General features: G+C 33.2%; 1 protein-coding gene across 1 annotated transcript in view; it reads left to right on the top strand.

Annotated features, from left to right (window-relative positions):
- The window catches only part of LOC133556323 (transducin-like enhancer protein 4), a 256100-nt gene extending 245285 nt beyond the window's left edge, over positions 1–10815 (top strand). Inside the window, exons 22-25 of the mRNA XM_061906135.1 lie at positions 886–1033; positions 1117–1267; positions 1348–1424; positions 10444–10815. Of these exons, the coding sequence (XP_061762119.1) occupies positions 886–1033; positions 1117–1267; positions 1348–1424; positions 10444–10551 (484 nt within the window). The 3' untranslated portion in view covers positions 10552–10815. The remainder of the gene's footprint in view (positions 1–885; positions 1034–1116; positions 1268–1347; positions 1425–10443) is intronic.
- Positions 10816–13808: the final 2993 nt, after the last annotated feature.

Below are 13808 nucleotides of genomic sequence, written 5' to 3'. Positions count from 1 at the left end.
AAGTGTGAAAATGTATGCATACAGAAACCTGAGAAGAACTACGGGTTTAGTGCCAGGAAGTTACAGCTGCGCTCTAAAGGGTGAACGCGGCAAAGGTATTGTGGTAATACCGGTATTGGTGGGGACGAGCGCCTTGCATCATTTACAGACCACATTGGTCTGACCACGGTCGGTTTGAAAAAATCCAAAAAACTGCCATACTGTTCGGGTGACTTTTCCTGTTTTATTCACAATTTCTTCATTTTTACTTTTTCTTCTCACTTCATGTAAAGAATTGACAGCGAGACAACAAGATGGTGCGCTAGAGATACTGTTACCTGATTGGCTGTTAGCGTGTCACTCCCATTGATCAGTGATCGCTTCCTGAATTGCTCAGTTACCAGAGAGTGAGTGCCTTTGTTCATGCAACCAACCTTGCTTCGCCACTTCCACTTTATACCGACATTAAAACAAAATCGTTGTTCGTAACATATTTTTTATTGATATGGATATCTATTGTGATATATATCACTATCATTTTATCACCCAACCCTATCATTGAAGGACACGTTCCACAAATGACTAGCTTGTGTGCTATTGTGTGCTTAGCTGCTGTGTAGCTTTGAGTAGCCTAAAGCCTAGCATGTTTGCCTTTTGTAAATGACTAAAATTGAAGAAAATAACAACCTTTCGTGCTTATTGGTGGACATTTAAACACACATGACTGCTTGTATCGGACATTTTAGATGCAAACTGTTATAATCCGCTCCTAGTTATTTTGCTTATATCAGCCCAATATCAATATCAAATCTGAACAGCCCTACTTATTATTTTTACTGAAGGGGCCTTTGAAGATGACCTTTTTCCCTCAGTTTGAATGAAATAAAGCTTCATGCTCTTCTACAGGCAGTTCCAGGGCCACACGGACGGAGCGAGCTGCATAGACATCTCCAATGATGGCACCAAGCTTTGGACAGGAGGTCTGGACAACACCGTCCGCTCCTGGGATCTCCGAGAGGGCCGGCAGCTGCAGCAGCATGACTTCACCTCACAGGTACGCTCTCGCGGTCCGCTTCTTAAGCCAGACTCCCGCAGGGAACGGGAGATGAAGACAATGGTTCTGGACTGCGATTGCAGATCTTCTCGCTGGGCTACTGTCCAACTGGCGAGTGGCTGGCGGTGGGGATGGAGAACAGCAACGTAGAGGTCCTGCACGTCTCCAAACCTGACAAGTACCAGCTTCACCTTCATGAAAGCTGCGTGCTGTCGCTTCGTTTTGCTCACTGCGGTGGGTCAACGTTGTCTGCTTGTGTTTTCTCTCACTTCTTTGGCCTGTCATCGGCTCATTGACTGCACATTCATCTGCAGGAAAGTGGTTCGTCAGCACAGGAAAAGACAATCTGCTTAACGCATGGAGAACCCCGTATGGAGCCAGCATATTCCAGGTAAGTGTGGATTGCAAGATTGTGTATCAGTAGAAGGGATGGCAAATCACCCCAATTCTCGCTTTTCTGCATTGACTTCCTGTTCATTTTAGAATTTATTTTAAAATGTTGCTCTTTGCTCTTAAAGCGTTTAATGGACAGGCCCCAAAGTACATCACAGACCTCATCCAAACGTATGCTCCAGCTCCAACATTGAGGTCCGAGGGCCAGTCCCAACTCGTTGGGCCTAAAACAAGGCCTAAAACTAGGAGAGACAGGGCCTTCTCTGTTGTTGGCCCTAAACTTTGGAATGTTCTGCCCTAGGGTTTTACGGTATACCGGTACTAGTATAGTATCGCAGTACTAATGAATCAAAAACAGTACTATACTCCGTTTGAAAAGTACCGGTTCCGAGGCATTCCTGTTTTTTACAAGCAGAGGAGCATGTTCGGCAGTGCACAATCACAGAGTACTTAAAAGCAGACACAGTTTGTAGACAGAAAAAGGAGAACGGACGTATTTTGGCCTAAAAACTGATGATAAAGGTGAAGTTATAACACTGAAACGCCCTCAGGAAGAGGTGCTTTAAAACATGGCTTTCTAGCTAGAAGCTAACATCCATCTGCAGTCGGCAGTGTTTTAGCTACTTCTAAACCACCAATCCTCGCCTCTGTCGAAAAATAAAGTAAGTTTCCTACAAGTATCATCTCTGCAGGACGAGGAATAGCTAAACATGCTTCACTACACACTCTAGGAGGATACAATATCTCACCGGGGTCACCAATAACAAAAGCTAGCGCGCCTGAATGTAAACAAATGCCATGGGTGGATTTACATCTAACATCCACTGTAATAATATCAAGTACAAATGCCTATTTAGTCTATACTACTACTATGATTACATCAATATTTGTTATCGTCCAAAAATGAGAGGTGCAACGTCTTCTAAGACAAACCAAACAGTCCAGTTGCGATCGATTGAATGCCCTGAGATGACAATGACCTGATGAATGAGAAAACATTTTTATATCCATTAAAAATGTGTTTGTCCTTTTTATGTTGAGCTGTTTAAAAAGCATAATGTTTAAAACACATTTCAATAAAGCAAATTAATTGTCCACTCATGGCATTAAAACTTGTAAATGATCTATCCAGGGTGCACTTGGTACTGGTGAAAAAGTGTAGCTTTGTGCGATCATCCATTTAATTTTGAGTTAACGATGAACAATGGAATTATTTTGAGTTAACTTTGAACAATATGATTATTTTGAGTTAACTATGAACAATGCGATTGTCGCGGTTATTTTGAATTACCTTTGAACAATGCAATTATTTTGAGTTAACTCTGAACAATGTGATTACTTTGAGTTAACTCTGAACAATGTGATTATTTTGAGTTAGCTCTGAACATTATCGCGATTATTTTGGGTTACCTATGAACAATGCAATTATTTTGAGTTAACTATGAACAATGTATTTTGAGTTAACTCTGAACAATGCCATTATCGTGATTATTTTGGGTTACCTATGAACAATGCGATTATTTTGAGTTAACTATAAATAATGTGATTATTTTGAGTTAAATATGAACAATGCGATTATTTCGAGTTAAATATGAACAATGCGATTATTTTGGGTTAACTATGAACAATACGATTAATTTGAGTGAACTATGAACAATGCGATTATCGCAATTATTTTTAATTAACTCTGAACAATGCGATTTTTTTTTAGTTAACTTTGAACAATGCTATTTATTTTACGTTAACTTTGAACAATGCGATCATCGTGATTATTTCAAGTTAACTATGAACAATGCGATTATTGCGATTATTTTGAGTTAACTACGAACAATGCGATTATCATGATTATTTTGAGTTAACTATGAACAATGACATTATTTTGAGTTAACTGAACAATGCAATTATTTTGAGTTAACTATGAACAATGCGATTATCGCGATTATTTTGGGTTAATTATTAACAATGCGATTATTTTGGGTTATGAAAAATGCAGATATTTTGAGTTAACTATGAACAATGCGATTATTTTGAGTTAACTCTGAACAATGCCATGATCACGATTATTTTGGGTTACCTATGAACAATGCGATTATTTTGAGTTAACCTGTGAACAATGTGATTATTTTGAGTTTAATACAAACAATGCGATTATTTTGAGTTAAATATGAACAATGCAATTATTTTGAGTTAACTCTGAACAATGCGATTATCAAGATTATTTTGGGTTAACTATGAACAATATGATTATTTTGTGTTAAGTATGAACAATGCGATTATCGCAATTATTTTGAATTAACTCTGAACAATGCGATTATTTTTAGTTAACTCTGAACAATGTTATTTATTTTACGTTAACTTTGAACAATGCGTTCATCATGATTATTTCGAGTTAACTATGAACAATGCGATTATTGCGATTATTTTGAGTTAACTAGGAACAATGCGATTATCATGATTATTTTGAGTTAACTATGAACAATGAGATTATTTTGAGTTAACTATGAACAATACGATTATCGTGATTATTTTGAGTTAATTATGAACAATGCGATTATTTTGGGTTAATTATGAACAATGCGATTATTTTGAGTTGAACAATGCGATTATTTTGAGTTAACTCTGAACAGTGCCATGATCACGATTATTTTGGGTTACCTATGAACAATGCGATTATTTTGAGTTAAACTGTGAACAATGTGATTATTTTGAGTTAAATACGAACAATGCGATTATTTTGAGTTAAATATGAACGATGAGATTATATTGAGTTAACTCTGAACAATGCGATTATCGCAATTATTTTTAATTAACTCTGAACAATGCGATTAGTTTCAGTTAACACTGAACAATGCTATTATTTTGAGTTAACTATGAACAATGTGATTATCGTGATTATTTTGAGTTAACTATGAACAATGCGATTATTTTGATTTAACTCTGAACAATGCGATTATCTCCATCATTTTGGGTTGATTATGAACAATGCGATTATTTTGAGTTAAATATGAACAATGCAATTTTTTTGAATTAACTATGAACAATGTAATTGTTTTGAGTTAAATATGAACAATGCGATTGTTTTGAGTTAAATATGAATAATGCGATTATTTTGAGTTAACTATGAACAATGTGATTATTTTGAGTTAATTATGAACAATGCGGTTATCGTGATTATTTTGAGTTAACTATGAACAATGCGATTATTGTGATTATTTCGAAGTAACTGTGAACAATGCGATTATTGTGATTATTTTGAGTTAACTATGAACAATGACATTATTTTGAGTCAACTGAACAATGCGATTATTTTGAGTTAACTCTGAACAATGCGATTATCGCAATCATTTTGGGTTAATTATGAACAATGCAATTATTTTGAATTAACTATGAACAATGCGATTATTTTGAGTTAAATATGAGCAATGCAATTATTTTGCGTTAACTCTGAACAATGCGATTATCGCTATTGTTTTGAGTTAACTATGATCAATGTAATTATTTTGAGTTAACTATGAACAATGGGATTATTTGAATTAACTATGAACAATGCGATTATTTTGAGTTAACTATGATCAATGCGATTATTTTGAGTTAACTATGAACACTGTGATTATTTTGAGTTAATTATGAACAATCCGATTTTCCTGATTATTTTGAGTTAATTATGAAGAATGCGATTATTGTGATTATTTCGAGTTAACAATGAACAATGCGATTATCGTGATTATTTTGAGTTAACTATGAACAATGGTATTATTTTGAGTTAACTATGAACAATGCGATTATTTTGAGTTAACTATGAACAATGCGATTATTTTGAGGTAACTATGAACGACACAATTATTTTGAGTTAACTATGAATAATGCGATTATTTTGAGTTACCTATGAACAATGTGACTATTTTGAGTTAATTATGAACAATGTGATTATCGTGATTATTTTGAGTTAACTATGAACAATGTGATTATCGTGATTATTTTGAGTTAACTATGAACGACGCAATTATTTTGGGTTAATTAGGAACAATGCGATAATTTTGAATTAACTATGAACAATGCGATTATTTTGAATTAGCTATGAATAATGTGATTATTTTGAGTTAAATATGAACAATGCAATTATTTTGAGTTAACTCTGAACAATGCGATTATCGCTATTTTTTTAGTTAACTATGATCAATGTAATTATTTTGAGTTAACTATGAACAATGGGATTATTTGAATTAACTATGAACAATGCAATTATTTTCAGTTAACTATGAACAATGCGATTATTTTGAGTTAACTATGAACACTGTGATTATTTTGAGTTAATTATGAAGAATGCGATTATTGTGATTATTTCGAGTTAACAATGAACAATGCGATTATCCTGATTATTTTGAGTTAACTATGAAGAATGCGATTATTGTGATTATTTCGAGTTAACAATGAACAATGCGATTATCGTGATTATTTTGAGTTAACTATGAACAATGGGATTATTTTGAGTTAACTATGAACAATGCGATTATCTTGAGTTAACTATGAACAACACAATTATTTTGAGTTAATTATGAACAATGCGATTATTTTGAGTTGAACAATGCGATTATTTTGAGTTAACTCTGAACAGTGCCATGATCACGATTATTTTGAGTTAAACTGTGAACAATGTGATTATTTTGAGTTAAATACGAACAATGCGATTATTTTGAGTTAAATATGAACGATGAGATTATATTGAGTTAACTCTGAACAATGCGATTATCGCAATTATTTTTAATTAACTCTGAACAATGCGATTATTTTCAGTTAACACTGAACAATGCTATTATTTTGAGTTAACTATGAACAATGTGATTATCGTGATTATTTTGAGTTAACTATGAACAATGCGATATCGCGATTATTTTGAGTTAACTATGAACAATGCGATTATTTTGATTTAACTCTGAACAATGGGATTATCGCCATCATTTTGGGTTAATTATGAACAATGCGATTATTTTGAGTTAACTATGAACAATGCAATTTTTTTGAATTAACTATGAACAATGTAATTGTTTTGAGTTAAATATGAACAATGCGATTGTTTTGAGTTAAATATGAATAATGCGATTATTTTGAGTTAACTATGAACAATGTGATTATTTTGAGTTAATTATGAACAATGCGGTTATCGTGATTATTTTGAGTTAACTATGAACAATGCGATTATTGTGATTATTTCGAAGTAACTGTGAACAATGCGATTATTGTGATTATTTTGAGTTAACTATGAACAATGACATTATTTTGAGTCAACTGAACAATGCGATTATTTTGAGTTAACTCTGAACAATGCGATTATCGCAATCATTTTGGGTTAATTATGAACAATGCAATTATTTTGAATTAACTATGAACAATGCGATTATTTTGAGTTAAATATGAGCAATGCAATTATTTTGCGTTAACTCTGAACAATGCGATTATCGCTATTGTTTTGAGTTAACTATGATCAATGTAATTATTTTGAGTTAACTATGAACAATGGGATTATTTGAATTAACTATGAACAATGCGATTATTTTGAGTTAACTATGATCAATGCGATTATTTTGAGTTAACTATGAACACTGTGATTATTTTGAGTTAATTATGAACAATCCGATTTTCCTGATTATTTTGAGTTAATTATGAAGAATGCGATTATTGTGATTATTTCGAGTTAACAATGAACAATGCGATTATCGTGATTATTTTGAGTTAACTATGAACAATGGTATTATTTTGAGTTAACTATGAACAATGCGATTATTTTGAGTTAACTATGAACAATGCGATTATTTTGAGGTAACTATGAACGACACAATTATTTTGAGTTAACTATGAATAATGCGATTATTTTGAGTTACCTATGAACAATGTGACTATTTTGAGTTAATTATGAACAATGTGATTATCGTGATTATTTTGAGTTAACTATGAACAATGTGATTATCGTGATTATTTTGAGTTAACTATGAACGACGCAATTATTTTGGGTTAATTAGGAACAATGCGATAATTTTGAATTAACTATGAACAATGCGATTATTTTGAATTAGCTATGAATAATGTGATTATTTTGAGTTAAATATGAACAATGCAATTATTTTGAGTTAACTCTGAACAATGCGATTATCGCTATTTTTTTAGTTAACTATGATCAATGTAATTATTTTGAGTTAACTATGAACAATGGGATTATTTGAATTAACTATGAACAATGCAATTATTTTCAGTTAACTATGAACAATGCGATTATTTTGAGTTAACTATGAACACTGTGATTATTTTGAGTTAATTATGAAGAATGCGATTATTGTGATTATTTCGAGTTAACAATGAACAATGCGATTATCCTGATTATTTTGAGTTAACTATGAAGAATGCGATTATTGTGATTATTTCGAGTTAACAATGAACAATGCGATTATCGTGATTATTTTGAGTTAACTATGAACAATGGGATTATTTTGAGTTAACTATGAACAATGCGATTATCTTGAGTTAACTATGAACAACACAATTATTTTGAGTTAATTATGAACAATGCGATTATTTTGAGTTGAACAATGCGATTATTTTGAGTTAACTCTGAACAGTGCCATGATCACGATTATTTTGAGTTAAACTGTGAACAATGTGATTATTTTGAGTTAAATACGAACAATGCGATTATTTTGAGTTAAATATGAACGATGAGATTATATTGAGTTAACTCTGAACAATGCGATTATCGCAATTATTTTTAATTAACTCTGAACAATGCGATTATTTTCAGTTAACACTGAACAATGCTATTATTTTGAGTTAACTATGAACAATGTGATTATCGTGATTATTTTGAGTTAACTATGAACAATGCGATATCGCGATTATTTTGAGTTAACTATGAACAATGCGATTATTTTGATTTAACTCTGAACAATGGGATTATCGCCATCATTTTGGGTTAATTATGAACAATGCGATTATTTTGAGTTAACTATGAACAATGCAATTTTTTTGAATTAACTATGAACAATGTAATTGTTTTGAGTTAAATATGAACAATGCGATTGTTTTGAGTTAAATATGAACAATGCGATTATTTTGAGTTAACTATGAACAATGTGATTATTTTGAGTTAATTATGAACAATGCGGTTATCGTGATTATTTTGAGTTAACTATGAACAATGCGATTATTGTGATTATTTCGAATTAACTGTGAACAATGCAATTATTGTGATTATTTTGAGTTAACTATGAACAATGACATTATTTTGAGTCAACTGAACAATGCGATTATTTTGAGTTAACTCTGAACAATGCGATTATCGCAATCATTTTGGGTTGATTATGAACAATGCGATTATTTTGAATTAACTATGAACAATGCGATTATTTTGAATTAACTATGAACAATGTGATTATTTTGAGTTAAATATGAGCAATGCAATTATTTTGAGTTAACTCTGAACAATGCGATTATCGCTATTATTTTGAGTTAACTATGATCAATGTAATTATTTTGAGTTAACTATGAACAATGGGATTATTTGAATTAACTATGAACAATGCGATTATTTTGAGTTAACTATGATCAATGCGATTATTTTGAGTTAACTATGAACACTGTGATTATTTTGAGTTAATTATGAACAATCCGATTTTCTTGATTATTTTGAGTTGATTATGAAGAATGCGATTATTGTGATTATTTCGAGTTAACAATGAACAATGCGATTATCGTGATTATTTTGAGTTAACTATGAACAATGGTATTATTTTGAGTTAACTATGAACAATGCGATTATTTTGAGTTAACTATGAACAATGCGATTATTTTGAGGTAACTATGAACGACACAATTATTTTGAGTTAACTATGAACAATGCGATTATTTTGAGTTACCTAGGAACAATGTGACTATTTTGAGTTAATTATGAACAATGTGATTATCGTGATTATTTTGAGTTAACTATGAACAATGGGATTATTTGAATTAACTATGAACAATGCGATTATTTTGAGATAATTATGAACAATGCGATTATCCTGATTATTTTGAGTTAACTATGAAGAATGCGATTATTGTGATTATTTCGAGTTAACAATGAACAATGCGATTATCGTGATTATTTTGAGTTAACTATGAACAATGGGATTATTTTGAATTAACTATGAACAATGCGATTATTTTGAGTTAACTATGAACGACACAATTATTTTGAGTTAATTATGAACAATGCGATTATTTTGAGTTACCTATGAACAATGTGACTATTTTGAGTTAATTATGAACAATGTGATTATCGTGATTATTTTGACTTAACTATGAACAATGCGATTATCGTGATTATTTTGAGTTAACTATGAACGACACAATTATTTTGAGTTAACTATGAACAATGCGATTATTTCGAGTTACCTATGAACAATGCGATTATCGCGATAAAATATTTGAATCATTTGACAGCCGTATTAACATGATTCTGTGACGACCGGGCCGCATGGTGATGCAGGGTTTGTTCTCCCAGGACGCAATCTAACTTCGGACACAGCGTGCAAGTAAGAAATTATTAATTTTAAAAATAAATCCGACGGGAACAAATAAAAACGTGCTCAAAGCACGAACGGCAAAAACAAAAGGGGGCTAGCGTGGAAGCTAGTCTACAGGTACCAGGAATCAAACGTCGTCATCTGTTGCATAAAGCACATTAGGAAGCCAGACCGAGTAAGGCCAGGGTATAGACTAAATAGCCCCCTGATTAGTGCCCGGACAACAGGTGAGCATCCCGAACACTAACCAGAGGCAGGTGAGTGCAATCTGTCGTCATGGCAACTGAAACAAACAAAATCAAGAGGTGCTGAAAACACAAGTGACTAGAAAACAGACTATGTTCCGGGCAGCGGATCATAACAGATTAATTTAAAAGCGATCCAGACCTACTGTAACACATGCAATTGTTTGTTTTCTGCACATCAAGGATTTTCACGCTGACATGTTTTCTTCCTCCCTGACAGTCCAAGGAGTCTTCGTCAGTGCTGAGCTGCGACATCTCCGTGGATGACAAGTACATTGTGACGGGCTCGGGAGACAAGAAAGCCACTGTCTATGAGGTCATATACTAAGGGAGGGGGCGGAGTCATCCCATCCAAGGCACTGTTCAATACCGTATTTAAGTACTTTTTTTTAAAAAGCTGCTCCTAACCAAGCAGCGATATTTTGTTTTTTAACGAGTGAATGTCGATATCCACTGAGCAAATATTAACTTATTTTTTTCTAATTTCTGCTTTTTGGATTCCTGAAAGTGGGGCCTATGTTTGTTTGTTGCGTTCTTGTCTTTTCTCGCTTGAAAGGAGGCAAACATCAACATAAACAAATATAAATACACACAGATGACCTGTTTTTTGTATTTGTGTTATCATTGTGAGTAGGAATTACTGTGTGAATGTGTACCTCTTGGCCGTATAACAAGTCTGTCCTCAGTGTCCTCATAACTGATTGGCCTTTACACGTCTTCTTGTTGCATCTTCCTGTTTAATGACCCAGCAGCTGTCTTCCTACAGCTGCAACTCGTTACTCGTCCCAGACGTGTAGACAACAACAACTACAACTCTGTGCCTTTACGCTTCTCTCTTCAACTGAAGGATGTTTCTGTTACTTTTTGCAAACTAAAGTCACTATAAAATATAGTTTTGCATGTGCAACATTATAGTTACTGATGAGTGCTAAGCTCGTACAGTACAGTGCAACCTTGATTTACCAACTTACTCTAAATTCCGGACAAGAAGCTGCCACTTTTTTCCTACGCTTTGATCCTGCGGCTTATAAAATGGCGTAGCTAAATGACGGCCATAATGTTAAAAGTTTTCATTAAACACGTCCACTTGAAGGACGCGTTATTGTGCTTTGACGCCAGATGCTGCTGGGTTAATGTGAATTCCTGTTGTTTAAAGCTTTTAACCGGAAGTACAAGTGCCGTTCCGTATTCTAGTTCTCCATAGTATTTATACTCTTATGGATTCTTCATTTATCACGCCAAGAAACGGTTGTAAGTTTTACAATGTAAATACAACAAAGTATGTAGGAGTGTTTTCATGCATATGTGCATGTGCTGTTGTAATGTAATGAAGCTAGCTTCGTTAGCGTTAGCTCATATGCTAACATGATTATGAGTGTCTGTGTTAGTACAAAACCCAAAAGCAGTGAAGTTGGCACTGTAAATAAAAACAGAATACAATGATTTGCAAATCCTTTTCAAATTATATTCAATTGAATAGACTGCAAAGACAAGATATTTAATGTTCCAACTGAGAAACTTTTTTTTTTGCTAATAATAATTAACTTAGAATTTAGTGGCAGCAACACATTTGCAAAAAAGTTGTCACAGGGGCATTTTTATCACCGTGTTATACGTTACGCGTTACATAAATTTGGGAACTGAGGAGACCAATTTTTGAAGCTTTTCAGGTGGAATTCTTTCCCATTCTTGCTTGATGTACAACAGTCCGGGGTCTCCGTTGTCGTATTTTAGGCTTCTGGACGACAGGCAGGCCAGTCTAGTACCCGCACTCTTTTACTATGATGCCACGCTGTTGTAACACGCACAGAATGTGGCTTGGCATTGTCTTGCTGAAATAAGCAGGGGTGTCCATGAAAAAGACGTTGCTTGGATGGCAACAGCTTTTTTGAAACATGTTGCAGGCGTCAAATTGCAAATGAGCTAATATTTGCAACAAGAAAAAGAAAAGTTTACCTGTTGAAACGTTAAGTATATTATCTTTGCAGTTTATTCAATTGAATATAAGTTGAAAATGATTTGCAATTCATTGTACACAACAAGCCAACTTCACTGGTTTTGGGTTTTGCAGTATTTACTTACAATGGGATTCTTTTTGTATTGTTTTCAGTTTGGTAAAGTTACCAATTAGTCTGTTTAGTTGATGGGAGAGCTAGTTACAGCAGCCAGTAGGTCCATGACGATGACTTCTGTTTTGTTTGATCAGCTGTTTTACTGCCATGTTACAGACATCGTTTAGAAACAATTAAGGTATGTAAATAAACATTTACACAATTTTTCAGTGTAAATAACTTAATTTAAAACATAATAACATGTGTATATATATATATATATATATATATATATATATATATATATATATATATATATACATATATAAACACACACACCGTGTTTTTCGGGCTATAAGGGGCAGTTTTTTTTCATAGTTTGGCCAGGGGAGGGACATATACTCCGGAGCGACTTATGTGTGAATTTATTAACACATTACCGTAAAATATAAAATAATATTGTTTATCTCATTTGCGGAAGAGAAAATGTCAGCAATCGTCACACACACGTCAGCAATCGTCACATACACGTCAACCAATTAGAATTCGGCGGGGGAGGGTCATGGCAGAAGTGCATTGTGGGTCATGGAATGCTAACTGCTATATGCTATACGCTAATGCCGTAGCTATTAAAATGAATCATTTTCATTGTTGGCGGTAACTTATAAAAACTGAGAAGTGCTGAACAAAAATGGCACCGAAAAGGAAATCATCTACTGCAGATTACAAGCTGGAGGTAGTGAAATATGCAGCAGAAAACGACAAGAGGAAGCGGCGGATACCTTTGGAGTTGGCAGAGTTGTTTAGAAGTGACATCGAGGAAGAAGATTTCATCGGATTTATCGATTAGGAATGACAGATTGTTTGGTAAACGTATAGCATGTTCTATATGTTGTAGTTATTTGAATGACTCTTACCATAATATGTTATGTTAACATACCAGGCACCTTCTCAGTTGGTTACTTATGCGTCATATAACATACACTTATTCAGCCTGTTGTTCACTATTCTTTATTTATTTGAAATTGCCTTTCAAATGTCTTTCAAAATTCTTGGTGTTGGATTTTATCAAATAAATTTCCCCCAAAAATGCGACTTATACTCCAGTGCGACGTATATGTGTTTTTTTTCTTCTTTATTATTCATTTTCGGCCGGTGCGACTTATACTCCGGAGCGACTTATACTTCGAAAAATATGATATATATATATATATATATATATATATATATATATATATATATATATATATATATGCGGCTTATAGTCCAGTGTGGCTAATATAGGAAATAAAAAAAAAAGTCATAAAATTTTGTTGGAAAAATGCGGTAATTGGTTCTTGATCAGTGTTCGTTATTTTAAAAGTTTGTATAATGAAATTTCTCCATAAGAAACAGTATACGTAGATATGAATAATGACTTCCATCTTTGACAAAAGTCCATATAATAGTGAAGGTATGTACACAATATAGAGTGTCATACAGAACTGTATAACAAACATAACAAGAAGGTGATGAATCAATTGTGCAAAAGCCA

This window comes from Nerophis ophidion, linkage group LG07 (genome assembly GCF_033978795.1).
Source record: "Nerophis ophidion isolate RoL-2023_Sa linkage group LG07, RoL_Noph_v1.0, whole genome shotgun sequence".
In the NCBI taxonomy this organism is placed as follows: Eukaryota; Metazoa; Chordata; class Actinopteri; order Syngnathiformes; family Syngnathidae; genus Nerophis; species Nerophis ophidion.
The sequence above is the reverse complement of the archived record's forward strand: the minus strand, read 5'-3'. Positions and strand labels throughout refer to the sequence as shown.